The sequence below is a fragment of the Pelophylax lessonae genome (genome assembly GCF_965119305.1).
Source record: "Pelophylax lessonae genome assembly, chromosome: 4".
NCBI lineage: Eukaryota > Metazoa > Chordata > Amphibia > Anura > Ranidae > Pelophylax > Pelophylax lessonae.
Window position 1 is genome coordinate 662,390,297 of NC_138771.1, and position 27,074 is coordinate 662,417,370.

Genomic DNA, 27,074 nt, shown 5'->3' on the forward strand with positions numbered 1-27,074 from the left:
TATTTATTTAGCACCATTATAGAATACATGGATTAGCAGGTATACACTGGCAGCGCCATCAACCTTTTCTTGCAATTTCAATGATCACAGAGCGCCTGTGATCCTTCTATATAGGATCACAGGTCTCTATGATCATTTCACAAGCCACGCCCCCCACAGTTAGAATCCCTCCCCTAGGCTCACATTTAACCCCTTGATCACCCATAATGTTAACCCCTTCCCTTCCATTGTCATTAGTACGGTGACAGTGCATATTTTATGCACTGATTACTGTAGTAATGTCACTGGTCCCCCCCCCCCCCACCCCCCAAAAGTGTCAAAAATGTCAGTAAGGGGTCCGATCTGTCCGCCTCAATGTCGCAGTCCTGCTAAAAATCACAGATCGCCCCCATTACTAATTAAAGAAAAAAAAAAACAATAAAAATGACATAAATCTTTCCCGTAGTTTGTAGACGCGATAACTTTTGCGCAAACCAATCAAAATACGCTTATTGTGATTTTTTTAAACAAAAGTATGTAGCAGAAAACAAATTGGCCTATAATTAAAAAAAATGTGATTTTTAAAAAAATTTTTTGAGAATTTCATATAGCAGAATGTAAAAAATATTATTTTTCTTTCAAAATAGTTGCTCTTTTTATTTGTTTATTTTTTTTGTTTTATTTATTTTTTTATTGTTGATAGCGCAAAAAAAAAAAATAAAAAATTGCACAGGTGATCAAATACTACCAAAAGAAAGCTCTGTTTGTGTGGGGAAAAAAGGACATCAATTTTATTTGGGTAAAGCGTTGCACGACCGCGCAATTGTCTGTTAAAGTAACGCAGTGCCGAATCGCAAAATAGGGCCTGGTCATTAAGGGGGGAAATCCTTTCCGGTCTTAAAGTGGTTAATGTTACAGTGTCTTGAAAAAGTATTCATACCCCTTGAAATATTCCACGTTTTGTCATGTTACAACCAAAAACGTAAATGTATTTTATTGGTATTTTACGTAAGAGACCAACACAGAGTGGCGCATAATTGTGAAGTGGAAGGAAAATGATAAATGTTTATCTAATTTTTTTTTACGAATAAATATGTGAAAAGTGTGGCGTGCATTTGTATTCACCCCCTTTACTCTGATACCCCTAATTAAAATTTAGTGGAAACAATTACCTTCAGAAGTCACCTAATTATTAAACAGAGTCCACCCGTGTGTAATTTAATCTCAGTATAAATGCAGCTGTTCTGTGAAGCCCTCTGAGGTTTTTTAGAATACCTTAGTGAACAAACAGCATCATGAAGGCCAAGGAACACACCAGACAGGTCAGGGATAACGTTGTGGATAAGTTTAAAACAGGGTTATGTTAAAAAAAAAAACATCCCAAGCTTTGAACATCTCACGGAGCGCTGTTCAATCCATCATCAGGAAAGACTGGCAGCTGTAATTGCAGGGAAAGGCGGTTCCACAAGGGGGGGCTGAATACAAATACACGCCACTTTTTCAAGTCACTGTATTTTACTTGTCTAGGCGATCACACTTAGAAAGGTGCCTGTCTATCGATCTCTTCCAATCTTTAACCACTTCTGGACGGGAAGGATTTGCCCCCTTAATGACCAGGCCATTTTTTTGTGATTCGGCACTGCGTTACTGTTAGGGAACAGGGCACCCCTGAGCAGGTACCTCCGTTGACAGATGCTCCTAGTGCTTCCCGAGGGCTCCAAGCACTCCACCAGACACCGTAAGCACTTCAGACTCCACGAACCGCCGCAGCTTGGTTAGGGTCTTGGCATCTCCTACCCCCCCTGGACCAACGACAAGGCTCCAGGTTCCTGTGGGTGAACCTCTCTTTCCCCAGAGAGTGCAGCACGAACAAGCTCCTACACAAGCTCTTATAAGAGCTCAGTGATTCTCTAAGGGAGTATGGAAGACCATAGCAATCCCTGCAGCAGATTCCCCCAATAACGAGACAAAGCTCCGAGATGAGGGTAAAACAGGAACAACATTTATTGGAAGAACAGAGCACTCTTTTATACAGAAATTGGAACATCCTTCCCCCAACAACCGCTTTCCCATTGGTCAATTGTAAAGTACTTGCAGTTCTCACTAAGGTCCTCTCCAGCATATGCAAATGAGGGCTTGAAAATGAGTCAACAGGGATTGGTCAGATAGCTTTGACCAATGCAAGGAGACAGAAGCCCCAGGGGGCAATCAATGCACACAACAGTCAGACACAGAACAATGGTTCCCTAACGAGCCCTCAATACACATCACTCTGAGTGTCAATAGACCGCCCGTCTCCTCAGAACTTCCTGTAATGCCCATATTAGGAGTTGGCTTCCTGTTCCTTACAGTTTACAGGAATACGTTTTAGCTTCCAGGAGAGGCAAGGCTCCATTAGCCACATGTTTAAAGAAACACAAAAAGACACAAAAATGCATAACTCCCAGTCTACTGAACAGAACCCCCACATTCAACCCATCCCCAGATAGCCTGGATCTGAGCGCTCAACATATCCAAACAGGGCTCAGATGCCACAAACACAGTCAAATCGCCATGGGGTTTACGTTTAGCCTGGGCTGATGAGAGGGTCCATAGTCCCATTGCAGGAGGCGAGCAACCAGGCTTCTCCAACGCCCAGTGGCGAGATTGGTCTCGTCACAGTTACTTTAACTAACAATTGCGCAGTTGTGCGACACTGTACCCAAATAAAATGGACGTCCTTTTTTTCCTCACAAATATAGCTTTTTTGTGGTGCTATTCGATCACCTGTGCGATTTTTTTTTTTTTACGTTATAACAAAAAAAGAGCGACAATTCTGAAAAAAAAAAAAAAAACTATATTTTTTACTTTCTGCTATATAACATTCCCAGTAAAAAAAATGAAAAAATCTAATTTTTTTTCATCATTTTAGGCCAGTTTGTATTCTGCTACATATTTTTGGTAAAAAAAAAAAAAATCCCAATGAGTATACATTGATTGGTTTGTGCAAAAAATTATCACATCTACAAACTAGGGAAAAGATTTATGTTTTTATTTATTTTATTTGATCACCTGTGCAATTTTATTTTTTGCGCTATAAACAAAAAAAGAGTGACCATTCTGAAAAAAAAAAAAAAAAAAAACAATATTTTTTACTTTCTGCTATATAACATTCCCAATAAAAAATAAATAAATAAATAAAAAATCTAAATTTTTCATCATTTTAGGCCAGTTTGTATTCTGCTACATATTTTTGGTAAAAAAAAAAAAAAATCCCAATGAGTATATTGATTGGTTTGCACAAAAAGTTATCACATCTACAAACTAGGGAAAATATTTATGACATTTTTATTTATTTTATTTGATCACCCGTGCAATTTTATTTTTTTTATTTTTTGAGCTATAAACAAAAAAAGAGCGACAATTCTGAAAAAAAAATATATATATTTTTCACTTTCTGCTAAATATAACATTTCCAATAAAAAAAAAAAAATTGTATTCTGCTACATATTTTTGGTAAAAAAAACCCTGATAAGTGTATATTAATTGGTTTGCGCAAAAGTAATTATCGTGTCTACAAATTAGGGGAAAGATTTATGTCACTTTTTTTTTTTTTTTTACTAGTAATGATGGCGATTTGCGTTTTTTAGCGGGACTGCGACATTGCGGCAGACAGATCAGACCTCTAACTGACATTTTTGACACTTTTGGGGGGGGACCAGTGACATTACTACAGTAATCAGTGCTAAAAATATGTACAAATTACACTGTCAGGGAAGGGGTTAACACCAGGAGCGATCAAAGGGTTAGCTGTGTCCCTAGGGGGTGCTTTCTAACTGTGTGGGGGATGGGCTTAAGGAGTAAACACAGGGATCCTGTGATCCCAAATAGAAGGAACACAGGATCCCTGTGTTCATTGCTGACAGAACAGCGGCCTGCTGTGTTTATAACGGCCGTTCTGTCTCCAAGTGGTTAAAAGATTACACCCATTCCAATGACTCAACTGTCCTTTAGTCAATTGTGTCTCCAGACAGTATGAGATGATACTATAAACCAGGGATCTTCAAACTATGGCCCTACACACCAGGGATCTTCAAACTTCGGCCCTACGCACCAGGGATCTTCAAACTATGGCCCTACACACCAGGGATCTTCAAACTACGGCCCTACACACCAGGGATCTTCAAACTTCGGCCCTACACACCAGGGATCTTCAAACTATGGCCCTACACACCAGGGATCTTCAAACTATGGCCCTACACACCAGGGATCTTCAAACTACGGCCCTACACACCGGGGATCTTCAAACTACGGCCCTATACACCAGGGATCTTCAAACTATGGCCCTAGAAACCAGGGATCTTCAAACCACGGCCCTACACACCAGGGATCTTCAAACTACGGCCCTATACACCAGGGATCTTCAAACTATGGCCCTACACACCAGGGATCTTCAAACTACGGCCCTACACACCAGGGATCTTCAAACTACGGCCCTATACACCAGGGATCTTCAAACTATGGCCCTACACACCAGGGATCTTCAAACTACGGCCCTACACACCAGGGATCTTCAAACTACGGCCCTACACACCAGGGATCTTCAAACTACGGCCCTACACACCAGGGATCTTCAAACTACGGCCCTACACACCAGGGATCTTCAAACTACGGCCCTACACACCAGGGATCTTCAAACTAAGGCCCTACACACCAGGGATCTTCAAGCTACGGCCCTATACACCAGGGATCTTCAAACTATGGCCCTACACACCAGGGATCTTCAAACTACGGCCCTACACACCAGGGATCTTCAAACTACGGCCCTACACACCAGGGATCTTCAAACTACGGCCCTACACACCAGGGATCTTCAAACTACGGCCCTATACACCAGGGATCTTCAAACTACGGCCCTACACACCAGGGATCTTCAAACTAAGGCCCTACACACCAGGGATCTTCAAGCTACGGCCCTATACACCAGGGATCTTCAAACTATGGCCCTACACACCAGGGATCTTCAAACTACGGCCCTACACACCAGGGATCTTCAAACTACGGCCCTACACACCAGGGATCTTCAAACTACGGCCCTACACACCAGGGATCTTCAAACTACGGCCCTATACACCAGGGATCTTCAAACTACGGCCCTACACACCAGGGATCTTCAAACTACAGCCCTACACACCAGGGATCTTCAAACTACGGCCCTACACACCAGGGATCTTCAAACTACGGCCCTACACACCAGGGATCTTCAAACTACGGCCCTACACACCAGGGATCTTCAAACTAAGGCCCTACACACCAGGGATCTTCAAGCTACGGCCCTATACACCAGGGATCTTCAAACTATGGCCCTACACACCAGGGATCTTCAAACTACGGCCCTACACACCAGGGATCTTCAAACTATGGCCCTACACACCAGGGATCTTCAAACTACGGCCCTACACACCAGGGATCTTCAAACTACGGCCCTAAACACCAGGGATCCTCAAACTACGGCCCTATACACCAGGGATCTTCAAACTATGGCCCTACACACCAGGGATCTTCAAACTATGGCCCTACACACCAGGGATCTTCAAACTACGGCCCTGCACGTCCCATGAGGCATTGTAAAACTCGGACATTCACAGACATGACTAGGCATGATGGGAATTGTAGTTCCTGAACAACTGGAGGGCCATAGTTTGGACACTCCTGCTATAAACCAATAGGACCACAGTTGGTCAATGCTCAATATGTTTCGCCGTTGTCCGCTTCTTCAGGAGTTTCAGGGGTGAGACAACAAACGTTTTTCTATAATAAGAAATATACAGTCATCAGTATGGGAACATATAAACATCTACAAAAAAAAAATATATATATATAAAAAAAATGTATGTATATATATATATATATATACACATCTATATACATACATTTGAAGGTAAGCTGCAAAAAAAAAAAAAAAAACAACACTTGGGCCCTTCCCCTTGGGTCTGTGAGCAAGATGGTGTATGGGCCAAAAGGTATAGGGGCACCAGTACCAGTCCCCCAGGTGAGATAAGAATTCTGGAGGATTATTATACCGGCTGATACACACAGGATTACTCACTGTCCTCTCTGTCTGTAGAGATTCCGGCTGCCAAGAGTACACAGCACCGGGTGATACTGATCCTGGGGGTCCTCCTAATATTGGCCTTCATTACCGTGGTCATCGTCATGAGTCTTCAGTTCATTTACTGTGAGTATCTCTATGAATAACTATCATGTATGTTCTTTTTGTTATTACATCAAACAAAAAAAGAGAGATAGAGAGAGAGAGGAAACATTGATGATCTGAACATCTGTAGGGCAAGGCTGTATATCATATTAGCACAAAGGGTCCTTTCACACCGGCGGTCCAACCAGGTCTGCCTGTCAGGTGAACCTGATCAGGCCCGCCATTAGCCCCTATGAGGCAGCGGATGTCAGCGGTGACATGTCCACTGACACCCGCCGCTATCCAATCCGATCCTGTCCACCAAATCTAGATGGATGGAGACCCTATTTTCCATCCATCTGGAGAATCAGATCAGATCGGATCGGGTGAAAACGGACAGGCGGTCCGTTTTCACCTAAATTCCCCAGGTTTCTGTCCATCTCCACTTTGCACACCTCCAAGACGACCAATGACTTGCTAAAGAAGCTGAGGGTAAAGGTGATGGACTGGCCAAGCATGTCTCCAGACCTAAACCCTATTGAGCATCTGTGGGGCATCCTCAAACGGAAGGTGGAGGAGCGCAAGGTCTCTAACATCCACCAGCTCTGTGATGTCATGGAGGAGTGGAAGAGGACTCCAGTGGCAACCTGTGAAGCTCTGGTGAACTCCATACCCAAGAGGGTTAAGGAAAACAATGGTGGCCACACAAAATATTGACACATTTTCACTTAGGGGTGTACACACTTTAGACATTAATGGCTGTGTGTTGAGTTATTTTGAGGGGACAGCAAATTTACACTGTTATACAAGCTGTACACTCACTACTTTACATTGTAGCAAAGTGTCATTTCTTCAGTGTTGTCACATGAAAAGATAGAATAAAATATTTACAAAAAATGTGAGGGGTGTACTTACTTTTGTGAGATACTTTAAGTCAAAGTGTTGCAAGACAAATGCGAGCAAGCGACAGTGTTCCTGATCGCTAGCTACATCAGTCAAAATGTCACCAGACCAATGTGAGCCAGAGACAGTGTTCCTTATCACAGCGCCATCTTAAAGGGCCCCGGGCAATGCAGTGCATTGGGGCCCCGCCTACACAATCACCCACCAGAATAAAAATGCAAATTATCAATAAGGCGATATTTATTGGTACAGCAGTGCCAGGCTAATGACAGCTTCCAAGTTGGGGGGCTGGGTCCGGTGAACACACACACACGCAGACAGGAGTCAGACTCGACTGTCCTGTGTGCGCCTGTTCCCGTGGAGGCGGCAGTTGTGGGCTCCCCCTCCACGGCCCAAGTGGCCTGACAGCAGCGCAGGGCCGACAGGTGCTTGCCACCTGCTAAGTTCGGCGGCGGGTTGCACATGGGATGCTAATGCTTGGCTGGGTCGCTGGGCAGGTGGGGCCCCCCCAGGCAAGTGGGGCCCCCCGGGCAACTGCCCAGTGTGCCCATTCGGTAAGATGGCCCTGCCTTATCACCAACACACCAGTATACAGTAGGTGTCATCAGCCAATTGAAAGCTAGCAACACTGTTCTTAATCACTAGCCACAGGAAAAGGGGTGGGAAGAAGGGACGGCTGCCCTGGGCGCAGTGCGTGTTGTAGGGATGGGGCTGCAAGTTCCTTCTACTATAAGGCTGACAGGAGTAGTGACAGTGGCATCACTACTTCCCACAGCCCAGCGCTGGAAGCAGCAAGGAGAGGAGGAGAGAGGCGGGAGGAGGAGCGGGCTGTGCTCGCTCTCCCCCTCCTCCTCATAGGCTCGTATATAATGAAGGGGGGGGGGCAACCTGGGATCTTTGCCCTGGGCACTTGATGATCTCATCCCAGCACTGACTAGCCACATTGGTCAAAGTTTCCTCAGACAAGTGTGAGTCAGCAACAGTATTCCTAATCGCTATCCATATCAGTCACAGTGTTGCCAGAGCAGGGTGAGCTAATAACAGTGTTCCTGATCATTGCTACACCAGTCACAATATCACCAGACCGGTGTAGCCTAGTGACAATGTTCCTAAATGCCATCATACCAGAATGAGCCAGCAACAGTGTTCTTAACCCCTTCAATACCGGGCACTTTCACCCCCTTCCTGACCAGGCCAATTTTCAGCTTTCAGCGCTGTCAAACTTTGAATGACAATTGCGTGGTCATGCTACACTGTAACCAATCAAAATGTTTATCATTTTTTTCAAACAAATAGAGCTTTCTTTTGGTGGTATTTAATCACCGCTGGGTTTTTAATTTCTTACAAAAAACAAAAGAAAAAGAAGATTTTGAAAAAAAAATGTTTTTCTTATTTTCTGTGAGTAACTTTTGAAAAAGAGTAATTTTTCTCCTTCACTGGTGTGCACTGATGAGGTGGCACTGATGGGCACTGATGAGGAGGTACTAATATGCCGCACTGATGGACACTGATAGGTGGCACTGATTAGCACTGATAGGCAGCACTGAAAGGCGGCACTGATGGGCACCGAGAGGTGGAACTGATGGGCAATAAGAAGCAGCAATGATGGGCGGCACTGATGGGCACTGATGGGCAGCACTGATGGGCACTGGCGGGCGGTACTGATGGGCACTGACGGGCGGCACTGATGGGCAGCACAGATTGGCAGGCACTGATGGGCCCTGACTGGCAGCTCTATGGGCACTAATTGTGGGCACTGTGGACACTGATGGTGGGCACTGTTTTTTTACTTTTCTGTAATCGGGCACTCATGGACACAGCCAATCACATGGGTAAAGAGCCATGTCATTGGCACTTTACCAAGGTCGGGGTCCCGCCATGTCCTAGCAACATGGCGTGGCCATGATTGCCACACTGCGAGCCCCGCGGGGGCGCGAGAGAGGCCATTCTGGTGCTCCGTCATATGACGGTGTCCCAGAACGAGAGCCGCAGCGCTCCGCCATCATTTGACGGTGGGCGGGCGGGAAGTACTTAATCATTGCTACAGCAGTTCAAGGGTCACCCAACCAGTTTAGCCAACACCAGTATTCCTGACCACAACCACATCACAGTGTCACTAGACCAGTATAAGCCAGCAGCAGTGTCCTGATTGCTAGCCATACCAGTGCCAGTGTCAACAGAGCCGGAGAAACCAGCAACAGTGTTCCGATCATTGCCACATGTACTGTGTCACCAGAGCCAGCATGTACAGCAACAGTACCCTTATTTCCAGCCAGAATCATAAATGCCAACCAGATTATCCAGTGCCAGTACAGCCATTGCCAAACATGTCCTAAAAGGAACACAAGTGAGGAGGCCTTTCAAATTCTGAGTGTGACTGGTAGGCAGGGCTGGCCCAAGACATTGTGCTGCCTGGGTCCAAGAATGAAATGCTGCCCCCCGCAAAAAAAAAAAAATTATGCCCAACAAAAGACCCCCACATCTATTATTTTTTATAAATATAACCTTTAGAAAATATTATGTATACTATTATCTTCTTCCATAACTCACTACCACACTGGTCCACCAAACACCAGCTGTCTGTCCTCAGTCCTCCTGTCACTCCTGTGTCTGCAGTGCCCACCGCCCTAGAAGATCCAGCCTTTCCTGCATGAGATGGAGTGCATTGATGTCTGACGTCATTGCGCACACCACAATCACGTGAGGGACGTTCCCAGGAGGAGAAGCTCCGCCTCCCCATACTCATCAGTTTGCTCTACAGGCACCAGTATGAGATGGGGAAATGCCTCCTGTAAAAATTCCGCAAACTGATGACACACAAAACTGCTGTAAGAAAAATCTTGGGAGTCAATTTGCTACTTCTCTCCAAGTTCTGCCTTGGTCTAATGAACCCAGTGGGACCCATGGTAGGGCCGGCCCTGCTGGTAAGCATAGCGGGGAGGAGACCTCCACAGTCAGATTCCAATTCAGAGTAGAAGCAACCCTTGTGACAGTAATAGGCAGTGACAGGTACTCTTTATGGAGGGATCGGGGGGTAATGTGACAGTAATAGGCAGTGACAGGTACTCTTTATGGAGGGATCGGGAGGAATGTGACAGTAATAGGCAGTGACAGGTACTCTTTATGGAGGGATCGGGGGGGTAATGTGACAGTAATAGGCAGTGACAGGTACTCTTTATGGAGGGATCGGGGGGTAATGTGACAGTAATAGGAGTGACAGGTACTCTTTATGGAGGGATCGGGGGGGAATGTGACAGTAATAGCAGTGACAGGTACTCTTTATGGAGGGATGGGGGGTAATGTGACAGTAATAGGCAGTGACAGGTACTCTTTATGGAGGGATGGGGGGTAATGTGACAGTAATAGGCAGTGACAGGTACTCTTTATGGAGGGATCGGGGGGAATGTGACAGTAATAGGCAGTGACAGGTACTCTTTATGGAGGGATCGGGGGGGGGGGGATGTGACAGTAATGGGAGTGACAGGTACTCTTTATGGAGGGATCGGGGGGGAATGTGACAGTAATAGGCAGTGACAGGTACTCTTTATGGAGGGATCGGGGGGAATGTGACAGTAATAGGAGTGACAGGTACTCTTTATGGAGGGATCGGGGGGAATGTGACAGAAATAGGCAGTGACAGGTACTCTTTATGGAGGGATCGGGGGGGGGGAATGTGACAGTAATAGGAGTGACAGGTACTCTTTATGGAGGGATCGGGGGGAATGTGACAGAAATAGGCAGTGACAGGTACTCTTTATGGAGGGATCGGGGGGAATGTGACAGTAATAGGCAGTGACAGGTACTCTTTATGGAGGGATCGGGGGGAATGTGACAGTAATAGGAGTGACAGGTACTCTTTATGGAGGGATCGGGGAGGAATGTGACAGTAATAGGAGTGACAGGTACTCTTTATGGAGGGATCGGGGGGAATGTGACAGTAATAGGAGTGACAGGTACTCTTTATGGAGGGATCGGGGGGAATGTGACAGTAATATCAGTGACAGGTACTCTTTATGGAGGGATCGGGGGGAATGTGACAGTAATAGGCAGTGACAGGTACTCTTTATGGAGGGATCGGGGGGAATGTGACAGTAATAGGAGTGACAGTTACTCCTTATGGAGGGATCGGGGGAATGTGACAGTAATAGGCAGTGACAGGTACTCTTTATGGAGGGATCGGGAGGAATGTGACAGTAATAGGCAGTGACAGGTACTCTTTATGGAGGGATCGGGGGGAATGTGACAGTAATAGGAGTGACAGGTACACTTTATGGAGGGATCGGGGGGGGAATGTGACAGTAATAGGCAGTGACAGGTACTCTTTATGGAGGGATCGGGTGGAATGTGACAGTAATAGCAGTGACAGGTACTCTTTATGGAGGGATCGGGGGGTAATGTGACAGTAATAGGCAGTGACAGGTACTCTTTATGGAGGGATCGGGGGGGGAATGTGACAGTAATAGGCAGTGACAGGTACTCTTTATGGAGGGATCGGGGAGGATGTGACAGTAATAGGCAGTGACAGGTACTCTTTATGGAGGGATCGGGGGGGGGGATGTGACAGTAATAGGCAGTGACAGGTACTCTTTATGGAGGGATCGGGGGGGGGGGGGAATGTGACAGTAATAGGCAGTGACAGGTACTCTTTATGGAGGGATCGGGGGGAATGTGACAGTAATAGGAGTGACAGTTACTCCTTATGGAGGGATCGGGGGAATGTGACAGTAATAGGCAGTGACAGGTACTCTTTATGGAGGGATCGGGGGGGAATGTGACAGTAATAGGAGTGACAGGTACTCTTTATGGAGGGATCGGGGGGAATGTGACAGTAATAGGCAGTGACAGGTACTCTTTATGGAGGGATCGGGGGGGAATGTGACAGTAATAGGCAGTGACAGGTACTCTTTATGGAGGGATTGGGGGGAATGTGACAGTAATAGGAGTGACAGGTACTCTTTATGGAGGGATAGGGGGGAATGTGACAGTAATAGTCAGTGACAGGTACTCTTTATGAAGGGATGGGGGGGATGTGACAGTAAAAGGCAGTGACAGGTACTCTTTATGGAGGGATCGGGGAGATGTGACAGTAATAGGCAGTGACAGGTACTCTTTATGGAGGGATCGGTGGGGAATGTGACAGTAATAGGCAGTGACAGGTACTCTTTATGGAGGGATCGGGGGGAATGTGACAGTAATAGGCAGTGAACAGGTACTCTTTATGGAGGGATCGGTGGGGAATGTGACAGTAATAGGCAGTGACAGGTACTCTTTATGGAGGGATCGGGGGGGATGTGACAGTAATAGGAGTGACAGGTACTCTTTATGGAGGGATCGGGGGGAATGTGACGGTAATAGGAGTGACAGGTACTCTTTATGGAGGGATCGGGGGAGGAATGTGACAGTAATAGCAGTGACAGGTACTCTTTATGGAGGGATCGGGGGAATGTGACAGTAATAGGAGTGACAGGTACTCTTTATGGATGGATCGGGGGGAATGTGACAGTAATAGGCAGTGACAGGTACTCTTTATGGAGGGATCGGGGGGGAATGTGACAGTAATAGGCAGTGACAGGTACTCTTTATGGAGGGATCGGGGGGGGGGGAATGTGACAGTAATAGGCAGTGACAGGTACTCTTTATGGAGGGATCGGGGGGAATGTGACAGTAATAGCAGTGACAGGTACTCTTTATGGAGGGATCGGGGGGAATGTGACAGTAATAGGCAGTGACAGGTATGCTTTATGGAGGGATCGGGGGGGAATGTGACAGTAATAGGCAGTGACAGGTATTCTTTATGGAGGGATCGGGAGGAATGTGACAGTAATAGGAGTGACAGGTACTCTTTATGGATGGATCGGGGGGAATGTGACAGTAATAGGCAGTGACAGGTACTCTTTATGGAGGGATCGGGGGGAATGTGACAGTAATAGGCAGTGACAGGTACTCTTTATGGAGGGATCGGGGGTGAATGTGACAGTAATAATCAGTGACAGGTACTCTTTATGGAGGGATCGGGGGGGGAATGTGACAGTAATAGGCAGTGACAGGTACTCTTTATGGAGGGATCGGGAGGAATGTGACAGTAATAGGCAGTGACAGGTACTCTTTATGGAGGGATCGGGGGGAATGTGACAGTAATAGGCAGTGACAGTTCCTCTTTATGGAGGGATCGGGAGGAATGTGACAGTAATAGGAGTGACAGGTACTCTTTATGGAGGGATCGGGGGGAATGTGACAGTAATAGGAGTGACAGGTACTCTTTATGGAGGGATCGGGGGTAATGTGATAGCAATAGGCAGTGACAGGTACTCTTTATGGAGGGATCGGGGGTCTAAAAGACCCCAAATCTCTCCACTGTACTTCAATGTATTCAAAATGGCAAAATTTGTGTTTTTGAATACTTTGAATTTTTAAAAATTGTCTCCGTGTGCTGTTGAGTTAACCTAGAAGTGACGTCGTGATGTTGCTACATCAGAGACTTTGTTCGGGTCTCCGGCCAGCGAAGCAAGCTGCTTAGTATTGGGGCACTGGGAAGGAGGGAGGGGCCAGGAGCACCGACGAGGGACCCCGAGAATAGAAGTATCGGGGTGGCTCTGTGTAAATCCAATTACACAGAGCAGGTAAGTAAAACATCTTTGTTATTATAAAAACTGCCTTTAACCACTTCCCGACCACCCGCCACCTTTTTACTGCGGCAGGGTGGCTCTCCTACGCAAACCAACGTAGGTCTACGCCGGTCGCGCGCGGGAAGCAAGGAGGCGTGCTCCCGCCCCCACCCGTCAGCGGGGAAGTCGATGCACAGGGCAGGCGGCTCCAATTGCCACCTAAAACCCGCGATCGCTCCCCGCTGAGAGAGAAAAAAACGGTCGGATGTTGTAAACACAGCTGACCGTCCTTCTCCCTGGAATGATCACACAGCTCCTGTGATCCTTCTATATAAGATCACATGTCTCTCTGGTCATCTCAGAAGCCACGCCCCCCACAGTTAGAATCACTCCCCTAATGTCATATTTAACCCCTTGATCACCTATACTGTTAACCCCTTCCCTGCCAGTGTCATTATTACAGTAACAGTGCATATTTTTAGCACTGATTACTGCAGTAATGTCACTGGTACCCCCAAAAGTGTAAAAAATGTCAGTTAGGGGTCCGATCTGTCCGCAGCAATGTCGCAGTCCCGCAAAAAATCGCAGATCGCCGCCATTACTCGTTAAAAAAAAAAACAATAAAAAGGACAGAAATCTTTCCCTTAGTTTGTAGACGCGATAACTTTTGCGCAAACCAATCAAAATACGCTTATTGCGATTTTTTTTTACCAAAAATATGTAGCAGAAAACAAATTGGCCTAAAATGTTAAAAAATTTCGATTTTTACATTTTTTTTGTTCTTTCAAAATTGTCGTTTTTTTTTTTTTTTGTTTATAGTGCAAAAAAAAAAAAATCGCACAGGTGGTCAAATACCACCAAAAGAAAGCTCTGTTTGTGGGGAAAAAAGTACGTCAATTTCATTTGGGTACGGCATCGCACAACTGCGCAATTGTCCGTTAAAATAACGCAGTGCCGAATCGCAAAATAGGGCCTGGTCATTAATCACTTAACGTCTAGCCACGTAGACCTACGTCGGCTGACTTTAAGGGGTTATACCGGGATGATGCCTCTAGCTAGAGGCATCATCCCGGTACCGTTGTTTGAAGCCGACGGTCGGCTTTCCGTCGGTAACGACCGATGCGGCTCGGGAGCTGCTCGATCGTTACCCGGGGGGGGCGGGAGGGGACATCCCCCCCTCCCGCCGCCTTCCGTGGCTTTGCTCGGGGCTCCCGTCCCACCGGGAGCCCCGAGCACCCAGCCGGCACGTCCGCCGGCTGGATGGAGTCCCGATGAATGCCGGAAACGGCATCGATCAGGTCTCCGATGACGTAACCCGGAGGCGGCGTCCATGACGTCACTTCCGGGTTACTGTGCTGCAAAAGGCGGCAGATTTAAAAAACGGCTGTATGCAAAAATGCCGTTTTCAGCGTTTTGCATACAGGGAAGTGTAGTGGAGGGGTCTAGGGTCTTTTAGACCCTCGATTCCTCCATAAATTGTACCTGTCACTGCATATTGGTGTCACAAGGGATGTTTACATTGCTTGTGACAGCAATAAAAGTGATCAGATTTTTTTTTTTAAAAAAAACCTGTAATAAAGTTAAAAAAAAAAGAAAAAATAAATAGGAAAAAAAAAAAAATTAATTTCGCCGCCCCCGTCACCGTTAGCTCGCGCACAAAAAAAAAACGTATACGCAAGTCGAGCCGCGAATGAAATCGCTGTTCAAACCACACATGTGAGGTATCGCCGCGATCGCCAGAGCGTGGGCAATAATTTAAAAAAAAGAGCTACACTCTAACTCTGAACTGGTAACCGTTAAATAAATTTTAAGCATCGCAGATTGAGATCTCTATTGACCGTAGTTTGTCGCCATCCCACAGGGGGGCGCAATTTTAAACCGTAACATGTTGGGTATCTATTTACTCGGCGTGACATCATCTTTCACAATATACAAAAAAATGGGCTAACTTTACTGTTTAGTATTTTTTAAATGCAGTGAAATGTGATTTTTCTAATTTTTTCCAAAAAAAATGGCGTTTTAAAGACCGCTGCGCAAATACCGCGTGACAAAAAATTTTGCAATGACCGACATTTTATTCTCCAGTCTTTGCTAAAAAAATATATATAATGTTTGGGGGTTTTAAGTAGTTTTCTAGCAAAAAATACTGCTTTTAACTTGTGAACAAAAAATGTCAAAAATAGGCTAAGTTGTAAAGTGGTTAAGGGGGAAAATCCTTCCGGTCTTAAAGTGGTTAATATGACTTTAATTACCATCTGTACTTGGCTCGGTCTCTTTGGAAAGAAAAGCAGATGAAGACATTGTTGGGGGGGGGGGGGGGGGGAGTACTGTGATCTCTGGGAGCGATACAAAATACCTGGAAATGTTATATGGATGATTACCTAACCACTTCTGGACCGGAAGATTTTCACCCCTAATAACCAGGCCCTTTATTGCGATTCGGCACTGTGTTATTTTAAACGGACAATTGTGCGGTCGTGCGACGCTGTACCCAAATAACATTGATGTCCTTTTCACTTTCTGCTATGTAACATTCCCAAATAAAAAATAAAAAATAAAATGTTTTCTTAATTTTAGGCCAGTTTGTATTCTGTTACATATTTTTGGTAAAAAAAAAAAAAAAAAATCCCAATAAGCGTATATTGATTGGTTTGCGCAAAAGTTATCGCGTCTACAAACTACGGGAAAGATTTATGTCATTTTTTTTTTTTTACTAGTAATGATAGCGATCAGCGATTTTTAGCGGGACTGCGACATTGATCGGACCCCTAACTGACATTTTTGACACTTTTTTGGGGGGGACCAGTGATATTACTTGTTATGGAACAGGGCACCCCTGAGCAGGTACCTCCGTTGACAGACGCTCCTAGTGCTTCCCGAGGGCTCCAAGCACTCCACCAGACACCGTAAGCACTTCAGACTCCACGAACCGCCCCAGCTTGGTTAGGGTCTTGGCATCTCCTACCCACCCTGGACCAACGACAAGGCTCCAGGTTCCTGTGGGTGAACCTCTCTTTCCCCAGAGAGTGCAGCACGAACAAGCTCTACACAAGCTCTTACAAGAGCTTAGTGATTCTCTAAGGGAGTATGGAAGACCATAGCAATCCCTGCAGCAGATTCCCCCAATAACGAGACAAAGCTCCGAGATGAGGGTAAAACAGGAACAACAACATTTATTGGAAGAACAGAGCACTCTTTTATACAGAAATTGGAACATCCTTCCCCCAACAACCGCTTTCCCATTGGTCAATTGTAAAGTACTTGCAGTTCTCACCAAGGTCCTCTCCAGTATATGCAAAGGAGGGCTTGAAAATGAGTCAACAGGGATTGGTCAGATAGCTTTGACCAATGCAAGGAGACAGAAGCCCCAGGGGGCAATCAATGCACACAACAGTCAGACACAGAACAATGGTTCCCTAACGAGCCCTCAATACACATCACTTTGAGTGTCAATAGACCGCCCGTCTCCTCAGAACTTCCCGTAATGCCCATATTAGGATTTGGCTTCCTGTTCCTTACAGTTTACAGGAATACGTTTTAGCTTCCAGGAGAGGCAAGGCTCCATTAGCCACATGTTTAAAGAAACACAAAAAGACACAAAAATGCATAACTCCCAGTCTACTGAACAGAACCCCCACATTCAACCCATCCCCAGATAGCCTGGATCTGAGCGCTCAACATATCCAAACAGCGCTCAGATGCCACAAACACAGTCAAATTGCCATGGGGTTTACGTTTAGCCTGGGCTGATGAGAGGGTCCATAGTCATATTGCAGGAGGCGAGCAACCAGGCTTCTCCAACGCCCAGTGGCGAGATTGGTCTCGTCACATTACTACAGTAATCAGTGCTAAAAAATTTGCAATTTGCACTGTCACCTACCATGAATATACAGTTTATGATGGCACGTCCCCTTTATAATTCTATAATGATTTAATGAAATGAAATCAGGCCCTATAATGTCCACAGTGAAGTTCGAGAATACCCGGACCTCTGTCCAATCTGTTGACTGTGTCTTTTTTTTTTAAACTGCATTTGCTTGTGTGAGCTCTCCAACATTGAGAACATTTTTCTGATACAGTTTCCTGTTTCCTCCTTAGATAAAAATGTCAAAGAGGAAATATCACAGATGAAGAATGGTGAGTGTATAGAAACTCTCGGTTGCGGCTTCAGCAATTAATTCCCATGTCTACACAGCAATAAAATACAGCAGGCAAAAGTCTGAAGAGAAGGAGGTAATGAAAGGATTCCCTGCATATATAATCCACTCATGATCCTGCCATGAGGTCCTCTTTTCAGGCATTTCCTTTTAGAAGGTGACACCTAATTGCACTCCTTTACCGCCACACACGCTTGACACCTTGTGAACCAAATAGGTTTATCTTGGTCTCATCAGGCCACAGGACATGGTTCCAGTAATCCAAGGGGGTGTCTCACTGCAAGCTCAGACAGTCCTCTCCTTTGGAGTTACAGAAAAGAACAGCCGACTCTCACCAAAATGAATTATCCTCAGTCTCACATCAAACATAGCCTCACCAGGTTCCATAAAATGGCACGTGGGTTCCCTTCACAGGCTATAAGTGGCCAAGCCCACCACACAGGAAGTCGTGTCGCGAAAGCGTAAGACGCCACGCGTATAGGGGGAGGAGACCTGGACGGACGAGCAGCGACCCACCAGCACGGCTCCCGACAGCTACTGTTTTTGGCGTGTACGGTCCGCACAAGCCCATTGTGCCGATTCATGTGAGTGCAATTCTACTTTGAATGTGAATCAATTAAAGGATAATAGCAGTGTACACTTAGATGCCTCATTATCTTTATTCACATATCATGTCCATGGGATGGTGAGAGATCGATTCAGGAAGTGGCATTCCCTATACTGGTCTTATTGAGGATTCAATGCTGGTTTAATGCTTCAGTGAGATCGATTCAGGAAGTGGCATTCCCTATACTGGTCTTATTGAGGATTCAATGCTGGTTTAATGCTTCAGTGAGATCGATTCAGGAAGTGGCATTCCCTATACTGGTCTTATTGAGGATTCAATGCTGGTTTAATGCTTCAGTGAGGTGAGAGGCCATCTGGTGGCTGAACGGTGGTGGTGTCACTTGCACTTTTATATGAAACATCGATCAAGCACCTTATTGAACTTTAATCCACGGTTATATTTATATTTTAGTGGACTTTTATGCACTTTACTTTGAATGCACCTTATGGACATTATATATTGCACTTAAGAGGAATATATATTGCACTTTAAGTGAGTTTATTGATTTATATGATGCACATCGTCACTTTATTTGATTTTATATAGCGCTGTATACATATTTGTTTATAATTACAGCAAGTCAAGCAACCATAAAACAAAGCAAACATACTCTTGTCAGTGAGGTTAGGCTGATTTTGTGATATTTCCTAAAAAAAGGGAGGGCAAGGGGAATTTTCACCAAGGGTTGTTGTGAAATAGGCTGGGGGCGTCATCCACTGGCTCTATGGTAGGATGCACTTGATCATCAGAAGTCTGTTTAAAGTGGCAATGACCTCTTCTGAGGTTTTCCCAGGAGAATCATAGGAAAGCCCTTTTGAATGTGAAAGAAGTCTCTTGACCATTTTTTCTCTGAGTGCCTCTGATGTGGAGGACTCCCTTTCAGGCTCAAGGAGAGTGTACTTCTACTTTTCTGACAAGCTCCGCTGAGATCTCCTCTTCTACTCCAACTTGAAGAACAATTTTGGAGCATCAGGCCTAAAAGCCCTGGAGTACTTCTCTGTAGAGGACCTGGATTGAGTGGCTTCCATAGACTCAGATGGACATAATCATCCCATGCCCAAGTCTTCCTCATACTCATCCGTCTCTTCTGCTCAAGATGGTTGCTAGGACCTAGTAACCAAAGCCCATCTGAAGAGGATTGACTGTAGGCTCCCAAAATGCCCCATCAAGGGCCAGAGGTGGTTCTGGTGTCAAGTCATCAGAGTTCACCTCTTAGAGTCAACTGAAATAGTAGCAGGGCTTTTTTTCAGCGGGAACGCGGGGGAACGCAGTTCCGGCACCTCCAATGGGTGCTGGAGGGTCTACTGATGCTGGCTGCTGGGAGATCTATTGTTGCTGGAGGGGATCTATTTTTGCATGGAAATTTCTTGTTGCTGGTGGAGGATCTTTTGATACTGAGGGTTAATTGTTGCTAGAAGGGATCTACTGTTTGGGGAGGGGTCCACTGTTGCTGGCTGCTAGAGAGTCTATTGATGCTGGCTTCTGGGAGATCTTTTGCTGCTGCTGGGGGTCTATTGCTGCTGGCTGTGGGGGATTTCTTTTATTCCTTTTCCTGTTATCATAACCTAATTCTATACATTCCAATTTCAAAATTATACTTGGCTCTATATTCTCTAAAAGGGGCTGTACTGGAAGCTGGGTAAGGGGTGGAACCAAGGGTCAGTGCTCAGGGGCTGGAAGGTGTGGAACCAAGGGTTAGTGCTTGGAGGTGGGTAGGGGGCGGAGACACAAAGTAACTTAGAAGGGGGAGTTCCTGCACCTATTCTCTGAGAAAAAAAGCCCTGAATAGTAGTATTTGGGCAACTTCAATGTCGTGGACAGTGAAGGGAATTATTTTCTGAGCACTCACTTTGAACAAACTGTATAAATGACACTGGAAATCATTCAATCCAGAAAACTGGTGACATCTTCGGGCAGAAAATAGTTACTGCAGGGGACAGCTTCAGAGATTGGGTAAGTATTGTAGCCAGACATGCTTTTAAATGTTATGTTTTACTGGGCATTTTTTTATACTAATCTGAAGTTGGCCTTTAAAGCAGACCTACTATTAAATTAGATTTAGACTGTCCAGTTTACAAGCCTCCATGGGGGGTCATAAATGGTATCATAAGTTCTGAAATACGTATGTGCACTGCAGAAAATGCAATAGAAAAGGGACAGAGCTCAAAAATTGCTAAACCAATGTCAGCAAACAATGCTATGTGCAACAATATGCAATGTGCCAAAAATATTAAAGTGACTGTGCTAAATCAAAAAAAAATAATGAAAACCATACAAACAAATTCATAATTATCCCAAAAAATGATGTGCAGCAATATGCTAAATAAGGATAAAGTGGCTGTGCTTCAAATACAACTTGTAAATAAAAAAGTCCTTTTAAGTGCCAAGTGCAAATATTATTGCCACAATCCTTAGTGCCAAAAAGTGCAAGAAAGTGCTGGTGTGAAATATTCTTCAATATTATTTAGACAGTCCTTATATATGCTTTCTGAAGAAAGGACCAGTGCTCAGTAAGATGAGATTCCACATGTAAGCATAGGGGAGAATCCTTCACCAAATGTACAGCCCACTTACCAGACGACCCCCTTGAGGTCTAGCGTGGGTAAGTGGTTCCTTAGCTGATCACAGATCCCTTGTGGGCTTGGGATAGGTGTTGCAGGATCCAGTCCACTGTATTGGAGGGGCTGTATGGGTGTCTCCTACAGTATGTGTTCATTGGAACCCTTGTGGTCTCAGTGAGCGGCATAAAACATGAAGGGGAGGCTGTAAGTAAGTAAGCAGAGTGATATTTAATAAAAATAGTAGTCACTTACATCTTAGAATCGAAGTAACATCTGGTACATACATTCGCGGCGATGCGGCCGGTTTGCGTTCCAGCTTGCAGAAAATGCTTCTCCAGAATTCCGCAATGGTCACATGACTATGAACAATATAGGCTATTTGGGACTTTAAGTGAGACACCAGCAGGTAATGCCCAGCGTCTCCATCCCTGTATCAGAAAAAACTGAGGCATTGGCCTATAAAGCATATTTTTAGGGATTTTTAAATTAGGGATGGAGGCGCTGTGCTTTACAGGCCAATGCCGCATATAAAGTCCCAATCTGTGTTTTATACCACATCCACCAAGGGGATGGAGGTGTATGCTTACCAGCTAGTCCTTTTCAGTTTTGTACCATCGCTACAACATAGCTATTAGAGCTGTGTGACATTCAGTGGCGTAGCGTGGGGGGTGCCGGGGGGGCCAGCCGCACCGGGCGCAACATCTGGGGGGGGCGCATCCGCAGTGTCACTCTGTCTGTCTGACTCTGACATACATAGTTCACACACTGTCTGCGGCTGCCTCCATCTTTAGGCTGGGAGATGTCCAGCGCAGCCGCCCTATGGCTGAAAATGGCGGGTCGGGGCTGGACTGTGCATCACCTGTCCATTGATGTAGGGTGGGGTGGCATTGCAAGCCAAGCCCTGCCTATGCCGCCTCTCTTCACTGCTCAGTCAGTTAAGCAGCGAGTGAGTCAGCAGCCTGGCGCTGTCACAGAGTGTGTTTTTTTTTTTTTCTAATCACCTGATTAGAGCCAGAGGCTCTAATAGGCTTCAAAAAAGGGTGGACCCGGGGCGCAGAGCAGTGCGCCCAAAGCCCACCCATTGTGTGACAATAGCGAATGAAAATTCGCTATTGACACATGGATCCTCCTCCTGGCCAATCAGGAAGCGGGTCCGAGACCTGCTTCCTGATTGGCCGAAAGGCAATCGCATGCCATTGGCCCGAGGAGGAGGCGGGAGGACTCGGAGATGCCGGGGAACTGAGGAAAAGCCGCCGCTGCAGGTAAGTCTCTCTGCATTGAAGGGGGCATGCTGGTCCATCTGCATTGAAAGGGGGCACGATGATCTCTCTATAAATTGAAGGGGGGCACGCTAGTAATTCTGCATTGAAAGGGGGCACGCTGGTCTCTCTGCATTGAAAGGGGGCATGCTGGACATTCTGCATTGAAAGGGGGAATGCTGGTCATTCTGCATTGAAAGGGGGCACGCTGGTTATTCTGCATTGAAAGGGGGCACGCTGGTCTCTCTACATTGAAAGGGGGCAATGTTTGTTTTTATAACAAACAATACATGTGCTTAGGGGGTAAGGGTTTCTTTAACTAATCTAGTGGAAGAGACTTGAGTGCTAAAATCCCAAATTACTTGCCTTGCCCCGGGTGCTGACAACCCACGCTACGCCACTGGTGACATTAGACCAGTCATAGATGGGGGTGGGTTGGGGGAGGTTTGGGCTGTCTCCCCCTCACCTGTCTCCCATCTATCCATTAGCAGCCATGTGCTTCCATTGTGGAGACACTCAAAATAGACAGTGTTAGGACTGCAGGTAAAACAGGGTGCCGTGTAGTTGCCTTGCAGCTTACACATGCGTTTGCAAATGCGTGTCAACTAAACCCCTGTTCTTTATTTATATCATGAGACAGGTCTACTTGGTTGGTGGCAGACTGGAAGGAGAGTACATCAGACAGGGGGGCCGGCTGGCTTCCATGCACCTCTTTTAATCCTTTCAATTTTCAGTTTTTATGGTCACATGACTAAATCCCTAGAATCCGATTTCAGCATTGCTGATTGTTCTCTTTAGCAGAAACCAGGTGACTCCAGAAAGGGTGGGCATGGTAGTGGGGGTGTCTTAAATGTACCTGTGTATAGGCTGGGAGTGTCATCCACTGGCACTATGGTGTTTATATTGATAAACCTGATTTTCTAACTAATATTGGCTTCCCTCTCACAGATTCCAGCATGGCGATCAAAGTCACAGAGATTGAGTCCTCATTGAAGCGTGTTTCATCTGATAAAGCCATTGGTAATTATGTAACGTTCATTGTATATTAGAGTGGATTTGGTAGCCATTATGGAAATCTCCTAACTGCTTTCTGTTTCCAGTTCCCTATTCATTGACCCACAAAGAATGGAGCTTTCCTGAAACATGGCAGATCGCTGTTCTGACAGGAGGGAAGGCACGGATCCTGTGTCTCTGCAAAGCAGAGACTAGGGCTTATGTCTTCCCTAGAAAAAGCACCCCACGCAGTACACTGAAACACCAGCTAGGAACACAGTTAACCTTTTTAACGCCCCTGATGTTAACCCCTTCCCAGCCAGTGTTTTTAGTACAGTGACAGTGCATATGTTTTAGCACCGATCGCTGTTTTAGAATCCCTGGTCCCTAAAAAGTGTCAAAAGTGTCAGTTAGTGTCCGAATGTCCGCCACAATATTGCAATCCCGCTATAAATCACTGATCGCCACCATTACAATACAAAGCGTGTGTCCTGTGGATCCATACAAAGTGTGTGTCTTCTGGATTGATACAAAGCGTGTGTCCTCTGGATTGATACAAAGCGTGTGTCCTCTGGATTGATACAAAGCGTGTGTCCTCTGGATCCATACAAAGCGTGTGTCCTCTGGATTGATACAAAGCGTGTGTCCTCTGGATCCATACAAAACGTGTGTCCTCTGGATCCATACAAAACGTGTGTCCTCTGGATCCATACAAAACGTGTGTCCTCTGGATCCATACAAAGCGCATGTCCTCTGGATTGATACAAACAGGGCCGGTGCTAGACTATTCTGCGCCCTAGGCAAGACCAGCTACTTGCGCCCCCCCCCCCCCCCAATAAATTAAAAAAAACTTCAAAATTTCCCTATGCTCACAGCACACTCCATACATTCCCCATACCCCCCCCCCATACTTGCATCACTCTCAGTTTGTCAGGGGGGGGGAGCAGTGTCTCTTAGAGGGGGGAAGCAGTGTGTCAGAGAGGGGGGAGGAGTGTGTTAGAGAGGGGGGGCAGTGTGTAAGGGTGGGGGAGCAGTGTGTCAGAGGTGGAGGAGCAATGTCAGAGAGGGAGAGCAATGTGTCAGATAGGGGGGTGACTTGTGCTACATTAAAGCAGAGTGACCAATGCCCCATTAATACAGAGTGACCAGTGCCCCCATCCAATGCAGAGTGACCAGTGCCCCATCAATGCAGAGTGACCAGTGCAGTGCCCCCATTAATGCAGAGTGACCAGTGCCCCTATTAATGCAGAGTGACCAGTGTCCCCATTAATGCAGAGTGACAAGTGCAGTGCCCCCATTAATGCAGAGTGACCAGTGCCCTCCATTAATGCAGAGTGACCAGTACAGTGCCCCCATTAATGCAGAGTGACCAGTGCAGTGCCCCCATTAATGCAGAATGACCAGTGCAGTGTCCCCATTAATACTGAGTGACCAGTGCAGTGCCCCCATCCAATGCAGGGTGAAAAGTGGGGTTCCCCTCATTAATGCAGAGTGACCAGTGCAGTGGAAGTATTCTCAAATTTTTACCTTAAACTCCTTAGGCGCCTGATCCTTCCTTTCAATACTGTAGTCTCAGTCCTCATGTGCTGCACGCACCTGCAGCCAGTCTGCAGTGCTAACCGCACGGAGAGAAGTGGGTGGAGTGGAGGCGGAGCCAAATTGGAGTAGGCGGGGAGCAGGCGGCACGGCGGCTTGGAGGAGGAAGGAGTGAGTCACTGGTTGCTAGACGCCAAGCGGCTCTAGCAACCAGTGCTGTGTGTGTGGGCTCCCGCCCGCCTCCGCAGCAGAGAGAGAGAGCGGCCACAAGCAGAGCCAGTGGGGTCGGATCGAATGCGGTCTGGATGCATTCCAGTCTAGATGGTGCAATAACGGCCCGGGACTCTGAATAGTAAGTGAAGTCTAGACAGCAGTGCGCCCCTAGGCGGCAGTGCGCCCTAGGCGGCTGCCTAGTTCGCCTAGTGGGAGCACCGGCCCTGGATACAAAGCGTGTGTCCTCTGGATCCATACAAAGCGTGTGTCCTCTGGATCAATACCAAGCGTGTGTCCTCTGGATCCATACAAAGCATGTGTCCTCTGGATTGATACAAAGCGTGTGTCCTCTGGATCCATAGAAAGTGTGTGTCCTCTGGATCCATAGAAAGTGTGTGTCCACTGAATCCATACAAAGCGTGTGTCCTCTGGATCCAAACAAAGCGTGTGTCCTCTGGATCCATACAAAGGGTGTGTCCCCTGGATCCATACAAAGGGTGTGTCCCCTGGATCCATACAAAGGGTGTGTCCCCTGGATCCATACAAAGGGTGTGTCCTCTGGATCCATACAAAGGGTGTGTCCTCTGGATCCATACAAAGGGTGTGTCCCCTGGATCCATAAAAATGGTGTGCCCTCTGCATCCATACAAATGGTGTGTCCTCTGGAACCATACAAAGGGTGTGTCTTCTGGATCCATATAAATGGTGTTTCCTCTGGATCCAAAAAAAGGGTGTGTCCTCTGGATCCATGCAAAGGGTGTGTCCTTTGGATCAATACAAAGTATGTGTCCTTTGGATCAATACAAAGCGTGTGTCCTCTGGATCCATACAAAACGTGTGTCCTCTGGATCCATACAAAGGGTGTGTCCTCTGGATCCAAACAAAGGGTGTGTCCTCTGGATCCAAACAAAGGGTGTATCCGTTGGATCCATACAAAGCGTGTGTCCTCTGGATCCATGCAAAGCGTGTGTCCTCTGGATCCATACAAAGCGTGTGTCCGTTGGATCCATACAAAGCGTGTGTCCGTTGGATCCATACAAAGCGTGTGTCCTCTGGATCCAAACAAAGGGTGTGTCCTCTGGATCCATACAAAGTGTGTGTCCTCTGGATCCATACAAAGTGTGTGTCCTCTGGATCCAAACAAAGCGTGTGTCCGTTGGATCCATACAAAGCGTGTGTCCTCTGGATCCATACAAAGCGTGTGTCCTCTGGATCCATACAAAGCGTGTGTCCGTTGGATCCATACAAAGCGTGTGTCCGTTGGATCCATACAAAGCGTGTGTCCTCTGGATCCATGCAAAGCGTGTGTCCTCTGGATCCATACAAAGCGTGTGTCCTCTGGATCCATGCAAAGCGTGTGTCCTCTGGATCCATACAAAGCGTGTGTCCTCTGGATCCATGCAAAGCGTGTGTCCGTTGGATCCATACAAAGCGTGTGTCCTCTGGATCCATACAAAGCGTGTGTCCTCTGGATCCATACAAAGCGTGTGTCCTCTGGATCCATACAAAGCGTGTGTCCTCTGGATCCATGCAAAGCGTGTGTCCGTTGGATCCATACAAAGCGTGTGTCCTCTGGATCCATACAAAGGGTGTGTCCTCTGGATCCATACCAAGCGTGTGTCCTCAGAATCCATACAAACCGTGTGTCCTCTGGATCCATACAAAGGGTATGCTCTGGTTCCATACAAAGGGTATGCTCTGGTCCCATACAAAGCGTGTGTCCACGGAATCCATACAAAGTTTGTGTCCTCTGGATCCATACAAAGCGTGTGTCCACGGAATCCATACAAAGCGTGCCACCTTAGGTTCTCTCATGCATGGATGGTAATAGAATAAAGAGACTTCATTGTGCATTATGTTAAAAGCAACCAGTGCCGGGACAAGGTCATCTAGAGCCCAGGGCAAACATAAAAAAACTGCGTCCCCCAATATGTATGAGCTTTATGCTTCAGCGAAAACTCCCTCCCTTCCCAAAAAAAAAAAAAAAAAAATTGAGCACTAATCTACGTGCCTAACCCCTAAGCATAAAATTCTCCCTCCTCCCAGTAAAAATCTGCCTCCCTGATGAAATACCGCCTGCCAGCAC

General features: G+C 46.3%; 1 protein-coding gene across 1 annotated transcript in view; it reads left to right on the forward strand.

Annotated features, from left to right (window-relative positions):
* Positions 1-27,074, forward strand: part of LOC309554195 (C-type lectin domain family 10 member A-like) — a 1,138,017-nt gene that overhangs the window by 15,087 nt on the left and 1,095,856 nt on the right. The window contains exons 3-5 of the mRNA XM_082255830.1: positions 6,086-6,196; positions 17,761-17,799; positions 23,195-23,266. Of these exons, the coding sequence (XP_082111956.1) occupies positions 6,086-6,196; positions 17,761-17,799; positions 23,195-23,266 (222 nt within the window). The remainder of the gene's footprint in view (positions 1-6,085; positions 6,197-17,760; positions 17,800-23,194; positions 23,267-27,074) is intronic.